The sequence below is a fragment of the Larus michahellis genome, chromosome 13, assembly GCF_964199755.1.
Source record: "Larus michahellis chromosome 13, bLarMic1.1, whole genome shotgun sequence".
Taxonomy (NCBI): Eukaryota; Metazoa; Chordata; class Aves; order Charadriiformes; family Laridae; genus Larus; species Larus michahellis.
Genome location: NC_133908.1, coordinates 4,743,007 through 4,769,422, shown reverse-complemented (window position 1 = coordinate 4,769,422; position 26,416 = coordinate 4,743,007). Strand labels below are relative to the sequence as shown.

The following is a 26,416-nucleotide window of genomic DNA, read 5'->3' as shown; positions in this document are numbered from 1 at the left end:
AACTACACAAAGCATGTAGCAGCTTGGTCCTGGGGTGAGAGCTGCCGCTTCCTGGAGAAGCTGGGTAGAAAAATGAGAATTCAGGAAACCTGCAACACTTCCAAAATATTTTGGTTTAAACGTCCAACAGAGACCATTAACACTGATCCCATGGGATATTTTTAGAAAAAATGGACTTTTAAGACTGTAAAGTGCTAGGATAGTGCTATGTAATATACATCTATTATATATCCAGTAGCTACAAGCAGGCTGGCAGGTGGATTAAATACCAGTAGCCAGAGTGAATATTTCTGGTCAGCTTTTGCAGGTAAGATTTACTTCCTAACGCAGGTTTCTTTCTGCTCAGGAACCATCTCTGCAACCTGGCATATCACCCATCACCCCGCTCCCTGTGGTGTTCTCAGCTTTGACCCCCAGCTGACTGCTGCTTCATTAAGGTAAGATCTGCGTGGCAGCCACAGTAGGGACGTTCACCATCCAGCCTGAGGGGTCCTCACTGGGGCCTGGCACTGAAGTCATACAGCTGTGTGAAATTGTGAGATGGATGGGGCAGACTGTCGTCTTCTGTCTGTTATCTTTTTCAGTGCAATTCAGGGGAATTACTTTGCATCTGGCATTTGATGCCTTTGTACCACACACCTTTACACTCAGCTACCTGCAATGGTCTTTACACCCCTGCAGGTCTCCTCCTGGTTATTCCTTCTCTCTTGTTATTCAGAGGATCCAATAAATCTATATCTCCCTAGACAGAAGGGTTTGATTTTGTGGCACACTGCCTGATCTCCTTTGTTACAGCTGTACAGGCTGATGAGCCTTCAGTGGCAAACAGGCTGATGACGTAGACCACAGGCCAGGTAGATTGGTTGGGGGGGTCCTATACTGACAACAGAGCAGGTGAACAAAAGAGGAAAGAAAAGAGCATTTTTTTATCACAAAATGGACCTGTCAAGAAGAAAGGGAATCAAAGGATGAGGATCCTTAATTGCCAAAGCAAGGAGTCTGAGTAATAGAGAAGAGGCACTGGAATTAATGCTTTTATAAGCATCAGGCTCAGGACACATTACTGATGAGAAGAGCCTCACAGCTGTAGTATTAAACCTAAAGGTTTGCTAACAAAAAGGACAGCAGTGGCATCTTGTTATAATATCTGCATTACTTCCACAGTTGTAACATTTTGGAAATGTCCCCTTTCCCTTCTGTAGGACAAGTAGGAAATGCTTAGTGTGTCCTGTGACCTCACTCCTATTTAGCTGAATTTTAAAATAAAACAAACCCAAAAATATGAGTAGTTTCCTCTCAACATACCCCGGTCATGCAGTGGGCTCTTGTGGAGCATATTTATATTTATATTTATATTTATATTTATATTTATATTTATATTTATATTTATATTTAAATTTCACCTGTCACCATATTGATAAACATTCTTTGGAGCCACTCTGACAGCAGAGGTAACAACAGGATATGGAAATGAGCTAATGCCACATCAGTTCAGATGCCTCACACCTGAGAGGCAGAGGCCGGTGGGGGAGCTGCCTGTAAGAGAGCAGGGAGGAGATGTTTTGTTTTGGTTTGGTTTTTTTTTTTTTTTCTGTGTGAGGTTGGGCTTGCATCTGCCTGTTGAGGTGAAGTGTTGGAATGGAGATGTTTAGCTCTTGGGTAGAAACCTCCACAAAGTCTGAAGCTGGATTGCCTGTTTTGGGGGGCGAAGTGCCTGAATTGGCTGGTTTTAGTTGCTTCCCATGTTTTTCATGGCTGGAGGCCTGGAAGTGCTGCTGGAGGTAACTACTGTTAATATTCAGATGCATTAAGGTACTGCTACTTTCTTCTTTCCAAGTGTCCTTGAAAAATCCTTTTAATAGGGATAGTGAACTTTTGTCGCATCGCTAAGCAAAACGTGAAAGGGTAGATAGTCAGGGTTTTCCTGGCAATGTAATTGTTTGGTTTTTTCCCCTTCCTATAAGGCTAGCTGATATATGAGAACCAGTCTGCAAGTCAAACATCTGAATGCGTTGGCAAAGAGCTTAGGGGAATGAAAGCAAAATGGTGGTGTTCATCTTGTTTTTCAGTAAGTGCTCAGATAACTGTTTGGCTAAGGCCAAAAACCATTAGCTTAGGCTAAATCATCTTACAGGATTAGGAACTGCTGTTTAGAGCAGAAGCAGACAGTTGTGTGCCATATGGGGGCAACTCTAGCTGGGTGTAATGTCTGTAGGTTCGTTGTTTGAATGAAAGAAATAGCTTCGCAAGTGGATGTGGGTTGTGCATGTGTTTTAGGAGGTGCTTAAACATGAGCCTCCCTTTTTTTGTGGTTTATTCTTGACCTAAGCATTTGGCTCTTGTGGAGAGGAAAATACAGTGTGTGGAAAAATGAGTCAGCCTGCTTCCTGTGGGAGGGACTGCTGGAGGCCTGCTCCTTTGAATGCTACAATAAATTAGCACTGGAGATAACTCGGAGGACAGAGTGTGCCTGGAGGACAAGCAATGCTAAGTAGTGCAGGCAGCGGCTCTTGCTCTCTGTATGCAAATCCTGCTTCTAGAAGAAATGTGCATGAGACAGCCTTGCACAGTGGCTCCCAGGACTGGTGTCTGTTGTAGGGCCCTGAATGGAAAGCTAAGTATGGGGTGGCTTGTCAGAGAGTTGGCTCCTGGTTGTTGAGAAGGAATAGGGTAATAAAGCGTAACACTAGCAGGCTCTTCTAGTTCTGTGTAGATGCTGTGCATCACTTTGAATGAAGCATTTGTTCCTCTGCACTTTAGTTACTTATTTGTAATTGGAAGCAGAAAGGTTTATGGCTTAAATAATCAAGTCTGATGCTAAAGTAGAGCTGAGAGGAACCATCACATTAATTTTAGTGGAGCACAGCTTGGGTCCGGTGTGTTGCAAGGGGATCTGGGCCCTACATGTTAAAAAGTCTGTCATCCCTCCACACCTGTGTGTGAGCCTGCAGTTTCTGAAGTTTTGCCTTGGCTTAGCAGAGGGAACTGGTACCGTTTGAAAGCTGGATTGTCTGTGTTGTGCATCAGTAAGTTTAGTCATCTGCTCTCCTAGATAACTTCTAATGCATTTCTAATGCTTAATTTCTATGAATAAGTTATTTTTCCCTGACAAAAGGCATATTTTATCTTGATAGAGCATTTTGGCCAAGTTACCTTTGATGTGGGGTTTTAATCCAGATTTTTTTGTGCTTGGTCTGACTTTCCTACTTGAGATAAAGGATGAAACGTATTCTTCCAGTAAAATTCTAGTGAGCCATAAGTGTGGGTCAGATGACAGCCTAATGAAATACAAAATGCCTGACTAGTTTGGAAATAGCAGAACTAGAAACATGAAGATTTAACCTAGTCATTATAACCTTTTGAAAAAAGAAGCAGAAGCTTATGATGGTGGAGGCAAAGAGAAATGTAACATACCCTCCTGCTCTGAGAGGCTTTGCTGTCTTCCCTTGTAGCCAAAAGTCAGGATAGCCAACTGACATTCTTGACTTTATTTTTCTATATAATTGTTTTAGTCTAAGACTTTAAACTTGGAGGTGTTCAAACTCAAATGTCTGTGCCTGGAAGCAAGACACAATAATTAAGCTTCTTGCAGTCTCTTACTCTGGCTTTGAGCACTCTATCGCCTTTATTTCAAAGAAAATGAACTGTGTTGTGTTGGGGATATCTAATATGTGATGGCAGGCTAGGAGCTCTGCCTGCTCTTGAAATCTTCACCTATACACCCTGTTAAACTCAGAATATATTCTTTCAGGATTTAGTAGTAATATAGAAACCAAAAGCTTTCCAACGTGTGTAGACCTGATGCTCAAACTTGCACTTACAAGCGTGTCTGTGTGCACAAAAATACTGGTGTCCATTCCCATACATGCAAAATGAGTGGATGCCAAAAAAGATGGGGCAAAATTCAAGGAGTTTGCTTAAAATATATTATTCTCTCCCCGTAAGCCCTCAAACAGGAAGAGAGAAAACATTTTCTAAAATGCAGATGTATATTTAAACTTTATGGTAGATTGACCTGGGAGATGTTTTATTAGCTTTTAAATCCCTGCCAAGTCTGACTCCCAATAACTTCCATCAGGCTGTTTCTTAAAAGCAGTACCGATGTGTTTGCGTGTTTCATTCACAACTTGATAAATTTATTTCAAAACCCAGAGGAGGAAAAGCTAAGAAGTATTTTTTTTTTTTTTGAGTTTGGCTTGACTAAAGCAAGATAGAAGATGTTCTGTGCAGAAGGCTTATTTCTCATAGCTTATTTGTCATAGTAGTGGCTGCTTTCTGTAGAAAAAGAAGGAAACCCAAACCCTATAGTGGCCAGAACGGGAGCTACAGCTCCAAGGTATTCCATTAAAGCTTTCTCTTCACTAAATGTTTTTATCGCTGATAGCTGCAGTATGGTCATAAATGAAAGGTAAGTGACACAAAAATAAGAAAATGCATCACAAAGTTTCAGGGGGAAAAAAAATATTCAAACAATCCCACATGGCAGCATGTCACAATTGCAATGCTTAAATAAAAAGGTCCAAATCTACTTGAAGGATTGTTCTGGAGCTGTTAGGTAATGTTTTACTTTAAAAAAAAAAAAAAGGCAATTGTTGGTCAGCTAGTATTTGATTTGTCACTCTAAACACAACAGAACTGGGCTGGATAGCTACAGACAAAAAGCTTCTAAAGATACCATTTAAACTAGCAATATTTCTTCCTGTACTTCAGCAGCCTCCAGCTATTCCTGAGTTGTTCTCCCTTGTTGGCAGCATGAAAAGATCTGTTTAGAGCATAAGGTCTTTGGAGCAGACTTTGAGCACAAGGCAGACCTTGCTCTTGGGATTGCTGACAAAAGATAATTATAATGTGTTATTACTAACACCTGAGCACTCTGATCTGCCGAAGTCGAATACAGTTCTATAGTTTGTACATTACCATATGTAGTAAGTACATGAATGCTTGTCTCCTCTTAGCCCAGCTTTGCTCTGTTTCCACTAAGGTGCAGCTTATGACTCAGTGCAGCAGATGCTTGAACACAGAAGTACTTGTTTACCTATTCTGTGGTGTGCCACAGATGTAAGCACTAAGGGGATTTGGTCTTAAGTTGTAGATCCTCAGGGCAGGGACTTGGTGTTCAGAGCAGTCTTCACCTCAATAGCAGTATGTAGTAGCAAATATGTAATAGTAACCTCTAGCATGAGCCAGGGCAGCTAAATTAATCCCCAGCAGGTGTATTCAAAGTTGAGGGTAAGTTTTCTGAACAGCACCTGTAACACAGCTTATGGGAAGCTGCTGAGCAGTTCTGTAAGTGGCCAGATCTTATGCATGTGTTGGCCTGGCAGTTGAGGTGCTCCCCTGAAAAAAACAGCATGGGTGTTGCTGTGGCCTGAGTCTCTGGATGATGGGAGGGTCCAGAAACAAGAATGAGGATCTCTCCTTGGAGCCTTATCCTCCTACAATCTAGCTTTTAAAAAGTTCTTGCTTGAATTTATTTAAATAACAGCTTTTGGCAAACTCACTGGCATTTCAGTACTTTAAGTCCTACAAAAAGCTGTGCCTGTAAATAAAAAAATAAAGCAAGTAGATGCAGAGAGTAAACTTAGCTGAGAAACAAGGTGGGTGCAGCACATACTGTAGGATGCTGTATAAAATCTACTATGCTCTGCCAAATCGTACACAGGGGAAACATTATCAGGGACTGGAAAGAGCCCCTCTCTGTAAAAGTTTCAGGCTTTGGTGCGTTTGTGAATATCACTTAAGGTAAAGCATCGGTGGTCCTGTATGGGGGAAGCCACCTCAGTCACAAACTCTTCACGCATTCAGTCATTTTGCTGATGGAGGAGAGGTGTGGTGCTCAGAAGAAAAACTTGTTATAGCAACATCCCAACAGCTGTGTTAGAGTAACTGCATGTGAACTGGAGTCCACTGAAAGCATTGCAGACGAAAGCCCTGTGCTTGGCTGTGGGCAGCAAATTTGGCACATGTGTGCTATACTTAGACTTGCACCTATAGCCAAGGTTTTGCAAATGTAGGTCAGGCGTCATTGAATCAAAAGCCCTTTCCCCCGCAGTCCGAGATGCTGCTTAGAGGGAAAAGAATCATTCAAGCTGTGTTTTTTTTGTCACTGAGGCTGTTGCTTTCTGCCAACTGACCCCATGCAGACACAGCAAGCTTGCAGTGAGCCTGGGCTAGGGCATGCGGCAGGGAGAAGGTGCTAGGCACACATGGGGACTGGGGGTGATCTGCAGTCCGGTTTTCTGTGCAACTAAGCCATGAAGCTTCCTGCAAACCAACACTGGGGTGTGGAGGCCTGTAAGCACTGCACGAGATCTTAGATTGGGAAAAATTGTACTGACAGATGCTGTGAGAATTGGCAGCCTGTCCTGTGTCTGATGCTGAGAAAAGATGTTTTTTCCCTGGTGGCTGAGGGTTTGATGGCTAAGGCTTTGTCTGGAAAGAAGCAGCATCCTTGATAAAGCTGTCACGACCAGAGAAAGGGGAGCATGCTTCCCTCCTCCACCAAAATTCCCCATTTCACCCTCAGTGATTTGTCTTGGAGGGGCTGAGTGTGTAGAGGCCTATGGGTGCCCTTTGGGAGAAAGGGGAGAGGGTGGGGAAAATGCTGTTGGTTTTGGCTCTGGTGCTTTTAAGCAAATGTCAGGACTGATGAGTGTCATGTACCCTGTGTGGTTTCTGGCTTTCTGGCCCTAACTAGGTAACAGTTCTAGTTAACTAGTAATGGCTATTCTTTAGGCTCAGTCTCCCTGACAAGTTACTGGGTTGTTGGAGCGTGCTCATACTTTGACTGTGGCAGCTTTCATTGCTTTCCAGTTATGTTGTTTTATCGCTTTATCTTCAGCAGAGAGGACTGCCTTGCCTAACTGTGTGCAGATTATCCCACGCTTGAGCACAGGCTGATCTGCTGCTCCAATTCTTATGTTACTACAGTAGGATTTTAAACAGGGATCTTCCCTAGCATCACTACCTCTAAATGATTAACTTTCTCTTCCTCTTGCTGCCCAAAAGCAAGAATAATGTGATCAGTGATGGAGGAGATCACGGTATTCGGCTCCCAGCACTTTTTATTCTTCCTGCTGCTACAGCTGAATTTCTCTATGTGCACAAGCCTATGGTAGCAATACTAAATCTACTGAGTGCTTGCTGTGTGCAGGAGTGTCTAAAATGGCGTCACTTAAAATTTTTGCTAGTACATGTAAGTTGGTTAGGCAGACTTTTTCCTATCTGTGCTAAAAATCACCTGCTTTAAGCCACTGAGCCCTTTTCCCCCTCCTGTCTCGTGTGTGATGAGGTCTGCACTGGAGTTGGCAGATGGCTCGGGAGCAAACAGGTCCACAGAAGCATGTAAAGAAATCATGTCGCATCATTGCTAACCAGCTTGTGCCAAGACTTGGATTTTCTTTTGCCTGTCACTACCTGGCCTACACTGGCTTCCCCATCACCCCTTGGCTTGCCTGTTTTGTGACCTACATCCTGCAACAATCTTGGAGATCTTTGTTCCCTGCTCTCTCTCAGCTCTCTCTAGTTGATTAGTCTAATAGATATCAGCTATGGCACATTGTTGAATTCACATATAGACACAATGCTGTGCCAGAGATTTGTTCACTTAATTACAGAAATACTTTTATTTCTGATGTAGTGTGTCTGGTTTTGGTTTTGAAGCTCAAGCTGGTGCTTCTTTTAGCCTCCTTTCCTCAAGGATTGTTTTTTTTCTTCTGTTGAAATAGAGCAGATCTCCCCAAGCTGGGATATTATAAAGACTCGAACGGACTGAAGAAGGAACAAGTAGCTTAACCGTGTGTTTGCTATCACTTAGATACTCCAACCCATAACACTTATGTATAATGCAGTGCTGCTTGGCTCCCTGCACTGGCATACTCCGCTTTTCCTATGTGGGGACAGGTCTCATCTGTGTCATGTTAGTATCACACATGGCAAAAGCCTACTCTGGGTGCTCAGGCAGGCCAAATGGGGTACCGACAGACAAACAACTTCTTTCTCGTCAGGCCCAAACATGGTATGGAGCAGAGAAATGCAGAAAGCTTGTGATGTTGTGGCTGTACCTCGTTGACTTGATGCTTTAGTCATGTCTGAGGAGTGTGGGGCATGAGGGTGCACCCATAGCTGCTTGCTCAGAGGCAGAAAGTCTCAGTACATCTGGTGTCAGAGTATGCACATGGATTTCAAGTGTTGACCTGAATCCGGGCTAGTTTTCAGAAATTAATAGGTTAAAGAATAGTTTGCTAAGCTCTTGTGGGGATTTGGAATTTCCCGGCGTGATCCCCACTGGCATCAAGGGACAAAGGAGATAAAGATATTAGAGCCCAAGTTTTTAGCACAAGCCTTCTCTTAAGTACTGATTCAAAATACAGCTTTACTTGTCAAGCTGTGAAACACCAAGTATATCCACGTGTCTCAAACTTATTTGTTTGGAGGACAAAACAAATACTACCACTTAAAAAGCTCCATACTAGTTTTCATCCTTACTCAGGTTTACTGAAAAATTCTTGGATTTAATATTATTTATGGCAACATTTTAACATTACCAGGAAAGAAGAGTGTTTGGCCAGGTCCCTTCATAGAGTAGGAACTTACACGAGGGTTATAAGGCTCATTGGGGCTAATCCCTGCTAGCATTATACATCATCTGACAGTTGCCAAGGAGACAAGGATAATCTCAGTGAGACAAGATATGTGAGAAGGGTATTTATGGACATTTGCCTAACGATGCTGGTGAAATGCACCAAAAAGTGATTAATGGAGTGCCTTTGAAGTACTCCCTCTTCTGTGGTGAATAGGGGAGACTGTTGGAACATGGGCAAAAAAACTTCCTTGTAATATTGAAGCAGCAGCAACTTGGCCTTGATGTTTCCAATGTACCCTGCAGTGGCCTCATCCACTGTTGCGCAAAGGGGCAGACAAGGCTTTTGCGGTGTTGCGAGATGGCTGCCCATCTGTCTGCACTCTGCAGCATCAGCAGACTGTGCAAGTATAAACAAGCCATTTCAGTCTGTGGTGCTGACACAAGCCTTAATGAAAACTGTCCACTTCACGTGCTTGAAATACTAGCAGGTGCCTCATGCAAATGTCTTGTATGCTAAGTGATGTGAGGGCAGGGAAGAGTGGAGGGGAGTATATGTGTGTATATATAGGCATAGATGTGTGCGCAACAGCATAACCAGCTGTTTCCTCCTTCCCTGTTCCCAGGGGGGAGCCCACTTGCACCATGGCCAGCTGGCTCTGGGGGCTTATGTTGCGTTCCCTGAGCTGTGGGAAGGGTTAACATCACAGGCTACTTGGTATGTGAGTCTGAACCGGCATTTTGGTCAGATTAGTCTGTTTTTCCCTGACCTGGGGTGGCTTATAGCTCTGCTTAGGGAGATTAAAAGAAGCAGGAGAGCTAATATCTTCGTTTGAACAAGTTCATGCTTGGAAAGGCTTCTGCATCATCTGTTTCACATAGCAAAATATTTTCTTGGCAGTGTGTTCCCTGGCCATGAGAAGGGGCAGAGACTGATGGAGGAGGCCTGTATCTGGGACCAGGAGCACTAAAGCTGTGTGGTTTGGAACTGTCCCGCACTGGCTGAATCTTCCCTTTCTGTGTTGAGGTGAGGTAGTGACCTGTAATGAAGGGAGAAAGGCTGCCCGTCTCCTTCCCTCTCCCCCAGCTTGACCTTCTTAGTCTGTGGTGCTGTCTCTTGATGGAGGATTATGAAGGACGGGAAGACAGAAGGAATTTCCCAAGTTTTCAAAGCCTGATGCAAATGACTCCTTCAAAAGGAGAGAGCTGCTGAAAGCCAGCCTGCAGCTGATGGGCTGTGTCTTGTGGTGCCAGAGTTAATCTTGGTAAGCAGCTCTGAGCTGCTGGGTTGGATAATGCCTGGAATGGAGGAGGCCTCTTTAAATGAAATAAATCAACCTGTTAATCCTCTGTAGATTGGTTTTGAGGAGTTGTTTTAGATTGTACAAATCGGTGGTCACAATCTCAGTAGAGGTTTCTGCAGTGGCACATGTCTCCCCTTCAGGGGGTTCAAAGTAAAATGGTACTTGGCCTGCCTATTCCAGCTAGTCAAGAAAATTGCTTGTGAGCAATGTTTTTGCCTGCCTCCAGTCCTGCTCTTAAATGGCACCATTCTCTATTTGCTTGTTTTGGGGTCTGCCTCCAGCATGGTCTCCATGTGAAGGCAGGGTGCTGCCTGTGGGACCTTGTGGTGCCTGCTTTTATTTAGCTTTAAAAGCACCAGGGATATGCAATTGCATCTGTCGGGGGGGGGGGGGGGGGGAGCTGTTCCCAAGTGTGTATTATCCATTTCCCCTTCTCCTTCTGGGCTAAGCTCATTCCTCCATACCATGAAAACAAGCCAGATGAACCTGAATAGGTTGAATAGTGGCTTTTTGGGCTGTCTTGCCTTGGCTGAGGTGAATGTGGGGTAGCTCAGCAGATCTGGGGGTAGTAGTTTCTTGCAGCAGAGGTTGATAAAGCAGCTCAAGACTGGGAGACCCCTCCTTGTCTGCAGCTCTGCAGGGTAAGGGCCTGTGCCCATGGCACCAGTGCTTCAGGCACAGAAAGGCTCCAGCAAGAAGTAGTAGTATTAATGGAATCATCAATTTCATAAGCATTTGCCTTGAGCTCTTAAAGATTTGAATATTTATCAGTTAGTCTTCACTAAGATGTCTGGTCCCTTGTGCTAAGGTGGAGAGGGAAATAAAGAGTAAGAAGCAGAACATTTAGGAAGAATATGTGCACAAAGTGAAATACAACATCCAGTGAAGCCTAGGGAAATAAATCTCTCTGGACTAGAGGTGAAATCTACGGAAATAATTTGAGTTAGCAAATCCCTGTGCAACTTCATAGCTGATCAATAGACGCTATTTGGAAAATATTGCACTGCTAAATTCTACAAACAGCCTCTTTTGAACAAACATGGTCATTTCTGGCTTTCTCATTTGGCTTAATCTAAACATAAATCTGCTGTAAAGAATGACTCCCCAGTATCTGAGTCTATTCAAGCAGAGGTTGGAACGTACTTCTGAATAGTCCCCTGATTACATTTTTTTCACTCCTCAGTTACTTTGTGCCCATGTAGAGTGAAAATGCAAGTCTGTTCCAAAGCCTTAGAGATCACTTACTACTTGTGTGTATTTCTTCAGGCTTCTTTCCTTCAATATTCATAAATAGCAGAAAGACTTGACCTGATGTTACTGAAAGTCTTGCCTGCTAGATGGGGAAACCTCAGAAGGCCTCTTTCAGACTTACCTTTGCCTAGTTCTTTTTATGCCAAGGCAAAAATTGTCTAGCCCTGCCTGACTGGTGACTACTTGGCCCCTTCCTGAAAGCTTCCTTTGACGGAGACCTTGTAGAATCTCTGGGCCATCTGTTCTCCTACTCTTCTGTAAGTATAGAACCTTCCCTCTAGCAAGTCTTAAGGTTTGTACCTGCCTTGTGGCCCTGGTGTGAGCAACAAATCTGCTGGTCTATACCTGAGTTACAGAAGACTTCACTTTTCCTTGATCTGAGCTTGTGAGCAACCAAATACAATGGTGCTTTATTCAACAAATAAATATGAACAACTTACGCTAAATAGTTGCCAAATGGAATAGCTTTCCAAGAGTGTCCCTGTTACTACAAAACTGTGCCAAGTCTGGAAATGGATTCAGGCACTGACGTCCGAGGACTTAGAGAACAAGGGAATCGCAAGGCTAAATTTTCCCCTCTTGGGGTACTGAAAGTGGAGGCGAAGCTAACCCCAAAGGAACTGGGGTCTCACATCAGCTTAAGGAACAAAACTGCAGAGACAACTACCAGCCTGAGGCTGGTGATAACTTAAGCTTCAAATGATTTTTGAGATGTATCCAGGAGGAGAGAAAGACTGAGGGACAAAAGGAAAGTGGGAAGCAATGAAGACAAAACACAATAGGTTATTTTTTATGAACTACACAGTGGAACTAGTAAATGGTATTTAAAGGGCAAATTCAAGTGAGATGGATGCTTCAGGTACCCATGTATCTTCAGATCTTGTAGCTGTTCTGTGATAGCTCTACATTTATTGCACCTCTACATTACTGTGCTAATCGCGGTAGAATCATAACCCAGCTGAAACTATCCAAGTAATTCTTCCTTTTAAAAATGTTCTTTACAGGCTTCAACATTAGAACCTTCCAGGGAAGAATACTTAGGAGATGGTGAGAACAGTTAATGGAAATGTTCCAACTACTTCTGATCTTGGCAGAGCTCCCCCTCAGACACTGTCCATGAAGGAAATCTGGTGCAAATCTCTGCAGTTACAGAACTGAGCCTCTATAGGAGGATAACTAATGAAATTGTTAGGCCAATCTGCATCTCTTCCAAATTAAATGCTCTCTTGGTTTACTTATGAGCAACCTTTTACCCCAGTTACTCCGTCATGAGGGTCACTTGATTTATGTCCTACTGTCAGTTGCTTCCTGTTGTATTCTCACCTCTAGACAGCTTCTTGTCCCCATCTCTGGTGGCATTTCCCATCCCCATAGGTGGTTCTGCCAAGCATAAGCCAGCTTTGTATTGCATTGTGGCATCCATCAGAAGTCAGCAAGAGAGTCCTGCTGATCCTATATCTCTGCTCAAAATAAACTGGATTTTGTTAAATGCCATTCTAAACAAAATGTTGATTAAGATCTAGGCTGCTTTGCAAGGGGGCTCTATGATTTCATGGGTAATCAGAGCACCTAATACAGCTGGCAAAAAAAACCCTCCAGCGTAGAAGAGACCTCCCTCTTGAGCTGTTGTCTACTAAATTGCATTTAGAAATAGCAATCCTACTTAAAAAAAAAAAAAGAATTTAAAGAATTTCATTATAAGGTGTACGAACTTTATAACCCAGAATGGCTCTTTAAAGATCAAATGCTTTTAATTGGGTTTTTCTTATGTAGGTATTTGCAAACCCTTCAGTCATGTTTAGTTATGGTTCTAGCTAGTAATGCAGTGGCTGGATGCAAACACCTTCTGTGTCCTACTTTCTAGAGTCTCCTGGAGGAAGTGTTTACAGCAAGTGTGAATAAGCAGAAATATTTTGAAAAAATTTCTTCTGCCCACGTGTTCCTACCTCTAAGCCACTGCATAATAAAATAATTCCTATAAACATAAAGACTTGGACCCAAACAGAATAGCCACTTGAAGTTTTTAGCGCACTGCAAGAGGGGAGGAAGGGACTCATTCAGATTTTTATCTCCTCGCCCCAGAACAAGTTCACCTTCAGTTTCATGTTGGATTCCTGCTTTCAGATGTTCACGGCTTAGTGGTGCTGCTAACGTCTCAAGGCAGAAGCCTTGCAGAAACTCCTGGAATCTATTCCAGAACTACTTGCTAGAGGTGAAAGTGGGGTGGTGAGCTGGGCTCAGCTGAAGTGCAGGGAAGAGCAGTGTATGGCCGACTACCAGGTGCTTAACACTTATGGATATTTGTCTTAGTGCTCCAGACACTCATTTTGTGCTGATGTGCTGCCCAAGGTGTGGGGGGCAGGAGGTCTGGGTTCTGGGGGAGTCTCTTGGGGCCAGTCTCTGCTGCTCCATCCAGGCACCACAAGCCTCTGAGGGTGTAAGACAAGCTATATGCAGTGTGGAGGTTAAGTAGCTCTGGCAGATAGTAATTTCTGTTGTGCTGTGCTCCTTGAGCTGGACTCACAGGGGGAGACGCATTGTGCCAAGCCCTCATGGAGTCACCTTTGTGTGGGCTGACTGACCTGCTCACAAGGAGCTTTTTTTACCAAGAAAATAAAATGTTTACTTTTCCCCCAGCAGGCTCAAAAGCTCATTGTGGGTGGTGTGGACACCTTGGGTTGGGAGATCTCCAGGGTGATTCTGGGGGGAAAATTTGCTGTGAACAGGGGAGGAAATGGGAGGGGAGTGGAGAGATGAAGTGGCGGATGTTGGGGACACATCTCTGCCACCCGCCTGCCTGCCTCGGACGTCACAAGTGCGTCTCCCTGCGTGTCTGCTGACTGTCATGGCATTACAAGCAGAGAAATCACACCCGGTTGCCACAGCAACATCACCAGCTGGGACCGTAGTGTGCTGTCACCTAGCAACCAGCAAGGGGTCCCTGGGGATGGCAGGGTACCTGCTCTGCTGCCCTGGGGGAGGATGAGGGTCCCACCCAGCCCCTGGGACCCACGGATGCTATCCTTTTTCCCATAAGCAGGGATTTGTGTCAGTTCCACAGCCTTAATAGTAACTTTTTTTTTTTTTTACCTTGATAGTAATTTTTAACCATTTCCCTAGGGAGGGCTTTGCACTGTGGTTCAGTAGCAGCGTGTGCCTCTGTTATTCTGTGTACAGCTTTCTGCCCATTCCCTCAATGCTCACCAATACTTAAACCAAAGGATACAAGGGTAAAAATCTTGCATGAAATGGGTAGGTGCAAAATCTTTGGGCAAACTCTGTAGGGGTGCCTCCCCCCTATCTTTGCTGGAATTACTTCTTTGGTGTTTGCTGCATTTATGCCTTGGTGTCTGGATGGCCCTGTTCCAGTTGGCTTCTGAAGCTCTGGATGCCCTAAAATGGGGTTAATGGGTGCTGCAAGCTTGGTCAGACTCTCAGGAGAGGGTTGAGCCTTTCCTCTTGCCTGTCTCCCTTCTCTCAGATGGATGGTGGGTGAGTGCCACTCAGCAGTGACCTCAAGATGTTTCTTCATTACCTTCTAGGGCACTGAATCATTTCATTGAAGGACTTTGCAGGCAAGAACACGCAGCTGCAGTCACGTCCTGTATTTACAGCTTTAGCATAGAAAGTCTCAGTACTCCAGTCTTGATGTGGCATGAAGCTGAATTATTAACAAATGCTCCCTGCTAAGGGGAGAAACAGCTGGTGAGAAAGAGCCTTTCCTGCATGTGCACTAATCAGTATTTGCGGGGGGAACCTGGTTACATGGTGCTGGGATCTGCTGATGATCCAGAGGGGCAGGGGGCTGGAGGGTGCTTGATGTGGTTAATGGGAAGTCTGCTGGCTTCAATGTTTGGCTCTGTCTTGTGCTGGTATCTGCTTTTGTCATGCCCCCCCCATGTGTAACATAAGCATGCCTTATGTCAGGCACAAAGTAATGCTGGAAGGTCTGTCTGCCTACCACAAGGAGTGAGCAGCCCTACCTAAGCTGCCATGAAATGCAGGTACTTCAGCCCCTTCAACAGGAAGGGATGCTGCCTCTTCTCATGCAATCTCCCCGCTTCATTGAATTTAGACTGCTCAGAGGTGATGCAGATCAAGATTTGCTCTGCAGGACTCCATGTGTTATTGAGTATCTCAGTACAGAGTTCCTTACTGAATAGGTCCAGTAAACACTTTAAGCCACAGCAAAAACTAGAGACTTTTAATGAAAATGCAGTATAGCGACTGATATGCATCTTGAGATGTGGGGCTAGTCAAACCAACTCTTCTTGAGCCTAGGTCCACTCAGAATCCTCTTCTGTTTAAAATAAAACCCCTGAAGCAGTACTTAAATTCAGCCTGACTTACTTGCCTCTGTGCTAAGCATGGAGATTCCCAATAGACCCTGCTGGGCTATGGGAGCCAACTTAATAAACAAGAAACATAAGGAAGCTTGTGTTAATCATCTGTACAGAAAAAATAAGGAATTAAAGATAAACTAGCTCATAGTGTATGCAATGGCTACAGATCTCTGGCATGGCAAAACCAGTGCATCTTGTCCAGCACGCTTGTTCTAATAACTTTTTTCAATTATTAGTCTGACTTTCTTAAAACCAACATCGTTCCTATGCTGATAGACCCAACAAACAACCATTCAGAAAAAGCTCTTCAAATCGGTAATTGACAACAGAGCTACCTCTCTTGTAAGTATGTTGTTGGCCACAAAAGGATGTATTTAAAGTAAAAGTGATTTGGAAAGGCAAATATAATATGGTCAGCTCATTCCTGAATAAAACCATGTTTCTCTCAAATCAAAGCCAGGCAGTGCCTGCTAGTTCTCTGAAGCTATGCTGCATGTTACAGCACAAAGTTAGAAACAAAACTCCTTCAACTGAAATAATACTGAAAGGAAGGTTTTGTGGCTAGCAAATAAAACCTCCTTTTGAGACTTGTGGGCTGGCTGATCATTTTCTTGCTGTACCAAGAGGGATTGACTGAAACACCTCATTCTTTGTAGCAGTATGTTGGCACTAGATGCTGAGCGAATATAAGAACTTGGTGATTGAGGGCCGCCACGGCCGCCAAACGCTTCTCTCTAAACACAAAGAGCTATTTCAGCAGTGCAAGATGACACGCTTCTTCCTGCCACTGAAAACAGATTTTCATTGCAAAAACTACCTGAGCTTGACATTGTGAAATTACTTCCTTATGCTCTATGTACCATAAAAGAAGCCCAACTGAAATGGGAAGGATACATCCTCGCCCGGCTACATGCAGCAAATAGCTACAGGAGCCCAGAGCTTGGTAGCAGGAAATGTGTGGGAAAGCCATCTGGTGAAGCCACTTAGAAACAGTGTGAAAGTCTTTTTTTTTCATTCACTTCCTGACAAAGTAGTAATATGTTGCCTCATTATAGAAAAAGGGCTGCTTGTTATTATTCGCATTAGTAGCTCTTAGAAGCCCAAAGGTGAGGACAGGATTCTTGCTGTGTTAGGTGCTCTGGGTACATGTAAGAGGAGACCTTTCCCTATACCCGCCCCTCCCAGATTTTATAACTTAAAAAGACAGAAAGCATAGGACTTTTTTTTTTCTTTTTTTTTTTTTTTTTTTCTCCAAATGAGGAACTGAAACAGATGGGAGAAACTGAAGGAGCTGGAAACAGAACACGTAATAATTCCCAAGCTACGACTTTCTCGGCAAAACTGTACTTTGACTCCTATATGTTATCTTTGAGCATTTATGGTGAGCGATATGTACCTTGGCATACTGCTTGCAATGTGCTCTGCAGTTCTCCCAGGTAAAATTGGCATTTAGCTTGGTGTGGACACGCTACTGAGAGGTACTACATGCTTTGCTCTGCTGAGACAGGGGGAGGGAAATCAAATCAACATGCAGAAGGGATTTTAATCATCACTTGGCAAATAAAAAATAAGGTTACTGTGGAGACCTTACACTCGATCTTTGGAATCTGAATCATGTCTTTCACTATGAGCTCCCAGTCCAGCCCACCTAATTTCACCGTGGTTTAACACTGTTATAACCCTGGGCAGTATCTCTGTTCTGCTAAAAGCAGAGAACCACACCAAAGGCTGTATTTCAAGAGGAGTCAAAAGTTCCTTATAGCCTACTTGCTATTATTAGATATGTAAAGTTCTCCTATATCATCATCTTGTCTGAAGACCTCAAATAATTTTACAGACCTTATTTAGCCTCTTGGCAACTCTGAGGCAATACAGTTATCCCCATTTTTAGAGACGGGAACAGATATAAAATCCCTATCCTTGAGTTTTCCTTATCAGTCTGCCAGAATTGAGGATGGATTTTTTCAGTCCCATGCTTTAATTGCAAGACAGAGCTTTCCAGGTCCCTCTGCTGTTCTTCTGTGGGTGTGTGGGACTGTGTGCTTGGCTGGTTAGCATTTGTGCCACGTTTAGATGAAAAAAGTATGTTCTTGGCTTGGCCTTTCATCTCTGGGGAAGGCAGGGTTAAAAAAATGTCTTAAGGCTTAATTAGTTGGTGGAAAAATATCACAGCAGCAGGAAGGAGGAGGAGTAGGATGAAGGATGCTGCTCTGCTTTGAGGTAAAAGGGACTGAAGCCCAGAGACCCTGGAAGGAGCAACCAGGACCATGTGGGCTGGTAGTTTGCGAGGCTGAGACTGTCATTTGACATAGAGCGCCTAGTGCCAAGGGAATACCTTCCCCAGGAGAGAGATGCTCGAGTGTTGTGAAACTGGGCCATGAGGTGTTAATTGCTAAAAACTGTAGAAATTCAGATTTAAAGAGCTAGTACCTACTAATGTAGAATTACTTGTACCAGAGAGGAACCTTTCTTCCTGTCCTGCGAGTGAAGCCTCTAGCAGGGTATACAGTGTAGGACGGGGCAGAGTTGAGGCTCTGAATAAAGCTTTCATTCCCTTATCCCAGACATCTCATAACCCTCTCCTCCCAAACAATCCACTGTGACGCAAAATGCAGAACCAAGAATGCAAGGAGGATACGTATAACACCTCAAAGTTCACAGAAACTGTAATAGCACTTCTCTGAAGGGTTTTTCCTCTCCCAGTGATCCCTAGCAAGACTCCAGCCTATGGCAATACAGCTTTAGGCAAGCATATCCATGCAGCTGTATTTGTCCTTTTTGTTTATTGAAAGCCTAAGTAGTAACAGGAGCCAGAAATATGTGGGTGCACTTTTTATGCACTGCTGCTGCCTCAGGATTACATGCATAACCTCTTCAGGACAAGAGACCAGACAAATAAGATGGCAATTGCACTAAGCAGCAGCAAACACGGAATATAAGCACCCAGTAATCAAATGCTAAGATTTTAAAAAGCCTCAACCAAAGCCCTGGGTGAATGACAACAGACCATTCCCAACTTGGTTTCAATTTGTCCAGATTCTCATGACTCTAGAAAGACTGTTTACACCCTTGCTATATCCATTGCTATGTTTGAGTTACTAGCAAGTTTTGGCCAGGTGACAAACTCAATGAGCACTGAATTGTGCCTTGGCAAGTGTAAGTTGTCTCTATCAGTTTTGCCTCATTGTGTTGGGAAACAACAGTCCTCTTTTCCAAGCTGGGAGCAGGGTTGGGATGGAGAAGCAAGAGCATCACCAAGACTCAACTGTTTCCCAGGATGTGGCAGTTCTGAATTGGGTGGATGAAGACTATTTCTGGCAGTAATAGGAAGTTAAGGGACATTGCATACTGGTAGACCTAACTTGGTGGTTCCTTTGCACAAGGATTAGCTGAGCAGCTCTCTGAGCATCTGGGCTGTGAGAGGCTCCTGTAGCACAAGTGTCACATGAGGATAATCCCATGTGGTTTAAAGCCTGAAGCAAGCTGTCTGGTTTTCCCCTCCTATCTTTTAGTTTGTGCTTATGCTGGGACCATAACAAATCTTAGATTTCCCAGACAGTGATGGAAATCATACATACACAGAAAATCACTGAGGGTCACTGAGTCTGATGCGAGCCAAGTTCTTAGCCCTGGATAAGAAAACTGACATAACACAGGAGCTCTGCAAGGGTTTGGGTGGAATTTCTTATCTATGTTGTATGTGAAATATGCTCTCTGGAGAAAAGGTGAAAGATCTTCACTAGCTCACCTGCTACACTTGGGAGATACCGCTTTAAAAACACAGATAAACTTAGCAGTGTTCCTGAGTTAAGGAAGTTGGGGGTTTTTGTTTGGTTTTGTTTGTTTGATTGGTTGGGTTTTTTTAAAGCCAGTTAAAAAAACAAATCCACAGACTAAGTGGCTCTTTTAGTACTTGACAAGGAAATCTATAGCAGAATGAGGAATGATTTCCTCAAGTGCCAGTACAGAGTGTTACACCCAAGACCTGCTCCTCTAACCTCCAGAGGCACAGGAAAACTGCATACCCAGATCGAGTGAAGAAACCTGTACATTTCAGAGTCTTCCAGTCCTAGTGTTGTGATCCAGGTTTTGACCTTTCCTTGGGCAGTCCCTGTGTCAGCCCCAGAGGCGCACCTCTGACAGAATCTAGTCTGAAATGTGCTCTTACAACATTAAGTGGGCCTCTTCAGCATGAGTCTGTGGCGTGTGCTTTTGTTCTGTGCTATTCTGGAGATAAGCAACTGGTGAGAAGAAAATGCTTTAATCTGCTGGAGTAACTGTGTTCTTAAGCATTAAAATTATGGTTTGTACTAACTGTCCAGTGGGGAAAGAAACAAGGTTCTTAATTCTAGAAGACAGGTTAACTTCTGGTGGAGGAGGCAGAAACTGTTAAGTCTTCTGCTGTCAGAAAGAAACCCATGCTGGAAGTATTCAGTCAATTAGGCTGATTTGTAGCGGCCTCACTATAAATCTTCTTTCATTCAGAGGCAAGTTAAGCTCTTTGCTGAAACATGCCATTCCAAGGAATTTCAGTAGGCTCTCACACATCTGGCCATGGCAAAGTTATCTGCAGGGACACACCATCTTAGAATGACATGCTATGATCAATTCTATAACACTATAGCCAATGTATGTCAAAAAAGGGAGGCCAGCAAAAAGCCTTTCACCTCACTGTCACAGATCAGCCTTTTTCTTGTGTGCTATATTTGTTCACCATATTTGTAAATTAGAAACAGATTTTCTAAATCAGTTTTAGGTACAAAAACAGTTGAGAGAGATATTATGCAGTAAAATGACCACTCAATCCAGAAACACAACGGTTTTGCCAATGAAATGCATCACTCCTTAAAGGTGTAAAATTCAGTAAAACAGGCTGCGTGTTTTATAGGGACACTCATGTAATCTGACCAGACGCAGAACCATTTTTTTTTTTTTTTCCTTAGAGGAAGCTTTCCTGCTCATTTGCCTGAAAGGCAGTTTATAGCAGAGCTGCGAGCCTTTCCCATGACCAAGGCAACTGGGTGCCTGCCCTCACTGTGCCACAGTGACTCACCCTGCTGAGCTGGTCCAGGAGTCTTTGGTTCTGTTCGGAGAGTTCCTGCACAGCCCGCGTCTTCTCACGGTCAGCTTCGCGCAGGTGAACCTGCTGCCTCTCCAGCTCGTCCTGCAGCTGCTTCACGTCGCTTTCCAGTTCGGACACCCTTCCTTCCCATTCTCCTTCTTTGTTCTCAAATCGCCTCCTTAGTTCGTGTTTCTCTTGTTCTAGGTGCTAAATAACAGGGGGGAGAAGAGGTTAGGAAGGGAGGGAAAAAGTGAATGCTGCTGCTTTTTACTTCTCTATGCTTAGGGCTGAAATCTTTTAGTCAGGAAAGAGAATGGTATTAGAGCGTGACAATGCCATGAAGGTGGCAATCCCATGTCAGGGCAGGTCACTGGCACTAAACTGGCTTTCCATTTCCAGCAATTGGCCCGTCCTTGGCCTTTGGAGATCAGCACATTGAATTTTTATTGAAACAACTGCCAAAAGAGTAAAGCAGGCTGCATGTCAATAGGCAGAATATATAGGTCAGGCAGGCCAATTGATTTGGCAGAGCGTAGCTTAATACCAAAGCAATATTTCAGTAGGCAGTGGCATAATTCTTTTAAAAATTGCCTTTATAGTCAAAACTACACAAACTGTATCCTTACTGCTGATGAGGAATCTAGATGAGGCATCTTTCTTGTCATATGGGTTTTACGAACAACAGTTGAATCATCTATCCATTTTCTCCTTCTATTCCAGACCTAATTAGTTGTCTGGTAGTTTGATAGTGCACGGTAACTCTATTGTTTGATGCAGTCTGCTCTGGAATGGCAATGGTACAATGAAGTAGTTTCTGTAGACATTATGTATATGCGTGTTCTGGGTTGTGGGTTTTTGAGAAACCACTGCCAGTTCTGGAGACTCTGCTCTGGACTGGCTGGAAAACGAGGGACAGCACGGATCTGCTGGAACTTGTGCATGTTTTACAGCCTCAGTTAAATGAGGGCTTGACTGAAACAGAGCTGCAAATCAGGTCAAAACAGATTTATGTTGTGCCCGTTTGAAACAATCTCTGAGCTTGAATTTCCCCTGGTGACCGAAACCGTGCACATACTTGCAGAACAGTCACAGATTAGGGACATGGGCATAGAATCACAGAATGGTTAAAGTTGGAAGGAACCTTAAAGATCACCCAGTCCCTGCCACGGGCAGGGACACCTTCCACTGGACCAGGTTGCTCAAAGCCCTGTCCAACCTGACCTTGAACACCTCCAGGGATAGGGCAGCCACAGCTTCCCTGGGCAGCCTGTTCCAGTGTCTCACCACCCTGACAGTAAAGAATTTTTCCTAATATCTAATTTAAATCTCCCCTCTTTCAGTTTAAAACTGTTACCCCTCATCCTATCATTACACTTCTTGATACAGAGTCTCCTCATCTTTCCTGTAGGGCCCCTTTAGGTACTGGAAGACTGCTATAAGGTCTGCCTGGAGCCTTCTCTTCTCCAGATGTCCCAAGATTAGGAGGGAAACCTGAAGAGCAAGAGCCCTCTCCTTGTTGGTTGTCTTCTGTCCCCCAGAATAACCTGCTGCTACTCTCTACTGCATATACCAGCCTTTTAGGAATGTGTCTTAGCAAAGAACAGGAACCCATGGGGCCCAGCACTGGCAGTACTCGCCTGTTTTTCCCAGGGTATCATCCCCCAGTGAGCAATCCTCATGGCACTTATGATAGGAGGGGAAAATATACCTGCTAGGAGGAAAAGAAAATTGCACTGCATTTATGTGAAGTGGCTTTTTATTGCCTGTTAGAAACACAGGCTGTGAGGTGGCTGTTTCCCCTGGGTGCCTACTGCTGATGACACACAGCCTCCCTTGCAGGGGTCTCTGCCACCTTCCTGAGCAGGTCTGAACATTAGAGCTCTCCACTCCTCCAGCAGCCCTCTGGCCTGCGTTATCACTAATCTTCCACCTCTTGCTCTGGAGAAGATACCATGTTTTCTCTTTCTTGATCTTATCTTCAAATTCTTTCCTATGCTCCCTCCAGAGCAGTGTAGCAGCACCCGGCTTGTGTTTTTCCAAATCTTTCTGCAAATTTAGGACTTTCTGGGAAACCCTCAAATGTGAGAGAAGGCTGATTAAAAACACTAGCCCAAAGCAAAAGTATTTTCCTGTGTTTCAGACACTAAAAGAGTGACCACCCCTTGCAAATGAGAGCGCTAGTATTATAATAATTATTTTTAATGCAATAGGTGAGCATGAAATCCCAGCACCAGGCCCATGACAACCGTTGCAATGAAATCTTTTTTGTAGCCTAAGTGTGGCCACAATTTCACTTTTAGCGGCATGCTGAAAATGCTGTCTTTTATAGCTCTGTCTCCTTCACTGCTAGGCAACGTTTAGAAAGATCCAGGGCCTTCTCTAAATGGAATATGAAACTTCAGCCTGCTAAGGAGCAGCACTGCAGCTGAAGTTCCCCAGACATACTCAAATGTGATTTAGAAGCCACAGATAAGCCTTGTCAATCATTTAAAAACCACTTTAGTCCTTGACTGCAAAACAAAATCCACATATAGCTCCAAAAAATGGCCATCACAAAGGTTTGAGTTAAAGGGGAGGCGAAGAATATAAAGTTTATTCTCTTGTGGTGGAGAAACAAGAACAGGGCAGTGGGGCACAGAGAGGCTGTTGCAAATATGGAGGGGATAAACCAGATGGAACATGCTGACTGATTCCCTCTGCCTCTTCCTCTCCCAGCAGCCGTCTCCCCTCGCGTGCCCTCTCTCCAGCACCTGCATGGCTGCAGATCTGGATAGGGGTTTTTTTGCATGTGGTGATGACAGGGCAAACTACTGTCCTCAGTAGGGGAGCTTCTTGATTTCCAAGTGTCTCTCCATCCACCAGCTGCTCACTGATTTTTACACAGAACTGCTTTCTAAAAGACATTTTCTTCCGAAAGCAGCTTCTCTTGAAGTTAACCGAGCTGGGCTGGTCCTCATTTAAAGAGATGAGGAGTTTAAAGAGAGGGGGAGTTTCCCAGATGACAAAAGGGGTCCATACTGTAAAATTCTTGGACAGGGCAAGCTTCTTTGTGTCAGAGGAACAGAGGTATTAGCTGTTTCAATCCCTTACAGAGGATAAAACTGACTAGGATCACAAATCAGAATTTATTACAGGATTTCAATTCCATGATCAGAAATGAATTTGAGTTACGGCTGTGAAGTGAAAGAGTTGCCAGAGTAGGCGTATGGTAGGGATACTGCACTTTGGTAACAAACACACAAAACTAGAACATATTCAGTGTTGAGGCAAAGCACTAGAGGAGCAGGTCATCATATTGGCTGTTGGGAAATGAAGAGGCTTCACTGAGCTCTTGCAACCAACTTTGAAGTGTTAACTGGGAGAAAATCTATCCTCCTAAATGCTACTTAAACATCACTGTTATCAGGTGCAATTGTCACCAAGGATCTCATCTAAGACTGCTTCTGGCTATCCTCAGAAAGTTCTCAGCATAGGGAAGGAGGTAACAGATGTGGGTCCTTCCTCCCTGCTCCTCTGAAATTGAAAAGCTTATTGTGAAATTTTGTTCACTTCAGTGGCAACAGGAGGCCAACATTTAATCTGCAGAGGCTAGGATTACCAGCCTTGTGTTGTAGAAGATTAATGTTCAAGTTTGATTTTTTTTTTGTGTGTGTGTGAAGTAGCACTGTCTTAGATGCACCAAACCCAGCAGAAAAAAATTTGACCCTTAAGTAGATAACACTAACTCCTATCAGGTGCGTAGCCTGAAAAGCAGGACTCCATTATTCAACTCGAAAGTTAGAGCGATAGTAGTGGGATGAAAACATGTAAACAATTGGCTGTGTTTATCATCCTTTCGTTCACCTTCTGAATGGGCCTGTAAGAGCAGAGGTAAACATTTTGGGGAATGTTTTTTAAAGTACTACAAAGTCATAGTTTTCCCCCCTCTCCTTTTCGTCTTTCCATTTTGCAAACAGCAAGTGGTATTTGAGACTCCTGAACTCCCTAAAAGGCAGCTCAGTGAGTACCTAAACTTTTGTGTGTTTTTTCCGTTAACAGTAGAAAAGGTTCTGCTCCAACTCATCAGGAAAACCACGTCAGCACAATGCCAAATACGTCTGTTCTTGCTTAAAGATCAACCTGAAAACATTCTCTCTGGCAAATTTCAATACTCTGGGAAATTCTAATCTGATAAATAGTGCCACTAAACACCAATTTGAGCAAATGTCACCTTCATTATTGTTTCTATCAGAATAGTAAACACAGAGAGATTGCCCTGCAAAGAGGATGGGATCAGCTAGGGTAAAATGCTAAGTTTAATAACAGAGAGGAGAACAAAGGGCATACAGTAATTTCAGTAATTGTCTTGAACTTCAGAGGTGTAATTCCGTGAGGATGGAACACAGGAATATGCAGGACTGTACAGAAAGAACTGGTCCAGGGCTGTGACTTGAAATTTGAATGTTAATCCAGCACTGTTCAAACTCTCTCCAGAAAGGCGAGAGAAGCTTTACTCGGCCTTCTAAGCAGTATTACTTGCTGGGAGAATTAAAATTTCAAGACTATCTCTGAGAAAAAGAGTGGGGTTAACAGTGGCTCTCTTACATAGTTGTGCAAAAGAGTTGTTCCAAAAAAACCTGCCTGCACATTCTTTTTCTTTGTAATGGCTCTATTTCATCCTTAAAAATCAATAAACAGCTCAATCCACTGAGTTCCTGGCAAACAGCTCTCTCTGGATACCTGTAGGTATTTTTCAGAGCAAGCAGCTAACAGAGAGGTATCATTAGGGCTTATCTCCCGCCATGCCTAATGCCTTAGCTGCAACAGCTTAAGCACAAGGGTTACATATGCTCTGTAGCTCAGTACCTGCTGTATAAATTTAACTTCGGAGGCATTTCCGTGATGAGGTGAGCGGAGCACAGCGCACATCTCCTCACCTAGGCAGTACCCGGGTCCTGGGGCAAACCAGTACCCACAGGAATCTCCTGAAGCAAGGCGCTGCAGCCCGTCCCCAGGCCGATACACCCGCTGGCAGCCGGGGCGGGGGAAGAACAGCAGATTTGCCTCCCCCAGGCCTAAGACGGATTTCTTAGGCGCTTTCGTCCCCATCACGGTCACAGGGAGTTCCGTGGGCTGCCTGGCAGGGCCTGTACCTGCCCGCCGCCCCCGGGATTTGTCGGGGAAGGGGCCGCTTTCTGTGGGGAGAGACCGCGGGGCTCCCGGCGGCCGCGGCCCTGAAGCGGAGGCCCTTGCCGAGCGCCGGGGGAGGGAGGGGGGCGGCGGGGCCTCACCTCCAGCTTGTCGGTCAGCTCCTTGTGCATCCTCTCGTACTGGCGGCTCATGTCCTGGTTGCGCTCCAGCAGCGCCTTGCCCAGCCGCGCCGCCAGCACCAGGTCCTTCTCCTTCTGCCGGATCAGCGAGAGCAGCTCGGGGTCGCGGGCGGCGGCGGCGGGCGGCGGCTCCGGCGGCTCCCCGGCGGCGGCCAGCAGCGCCAGCTCCTCCTCCAAGGCCAGCTCCAGGGCGGCGGCCGCGGCGGCCCCGGCGGCGGCGGCGGGCGGCTCCATGCCGCCGGCGCTGTCCGCCTCCGCCGGTGCTGACCCGGCGGCGGGCAGGCGCAGGCACGGCGCCGACATGGCCCTGCGCGCCGCCGCCGCCGCTCCGCTGCGCCCCCCGCGCCCGGCCCGCGGCTGCGGCTGCTGGGCGGGGAGCGCCGCCGCCCCCGGCCCCCGCCCCCCGGCGCCGGGCCCCGCCGGCGGCAGCGCCCGCGCACCGCGCGCATCGGCGTAGGGACGGGGGCGCTGGGGGCGCTCGGGGCGCAGGGCGGGGGGACGCTGCGTGTTTGTGTGTGTGGGGTTTGTGCTTCTCAACCGTGCGCGGATCCTGCTGGAACCGCCGG

The 26,416-nt window shown here is 45.0% G+C and overlaps 1 protein-coding gene across 3 annotated transcripts in view; it reads right to left on the bottom strand.

The window, feature by feature from the left end:
• Positions 1 to 26,171, bottom strand: part of BICDL1 (BICD family like cargo adaptor 1) — a 48,870-nt gene extending 22,699 nt beyond the window's left edge. For 2 of the 3 annotated variants that reach the window (XR_012589761.1, XM_074606344.1), the window contains exons 1-2: positions 25,812 to 26,161; positions 20,533 to 20,748 (exon numbers count right to left, since the gene is read on the bottom strand). Coding sequence is in view for 2 of the 3 variants with exons in the window: in XM_074606344.1 (XP_074462445.1) it covers positions 20,533 to 20,748; positions 25,812 to 26,153 (558 nt within the window). In the remaining variant the exon portion in view is untranslated. Of the gene's footprint in view, positions 1 to 20,532; positions 20,749 to 25,811 lie in introns of all 3 variants that reach the window. The other variant, XM_074606345.1, reaches the window with a different exon arrangement.
• Positions 26,172 to 26,416: the final 245 nt, after the last annotated feature.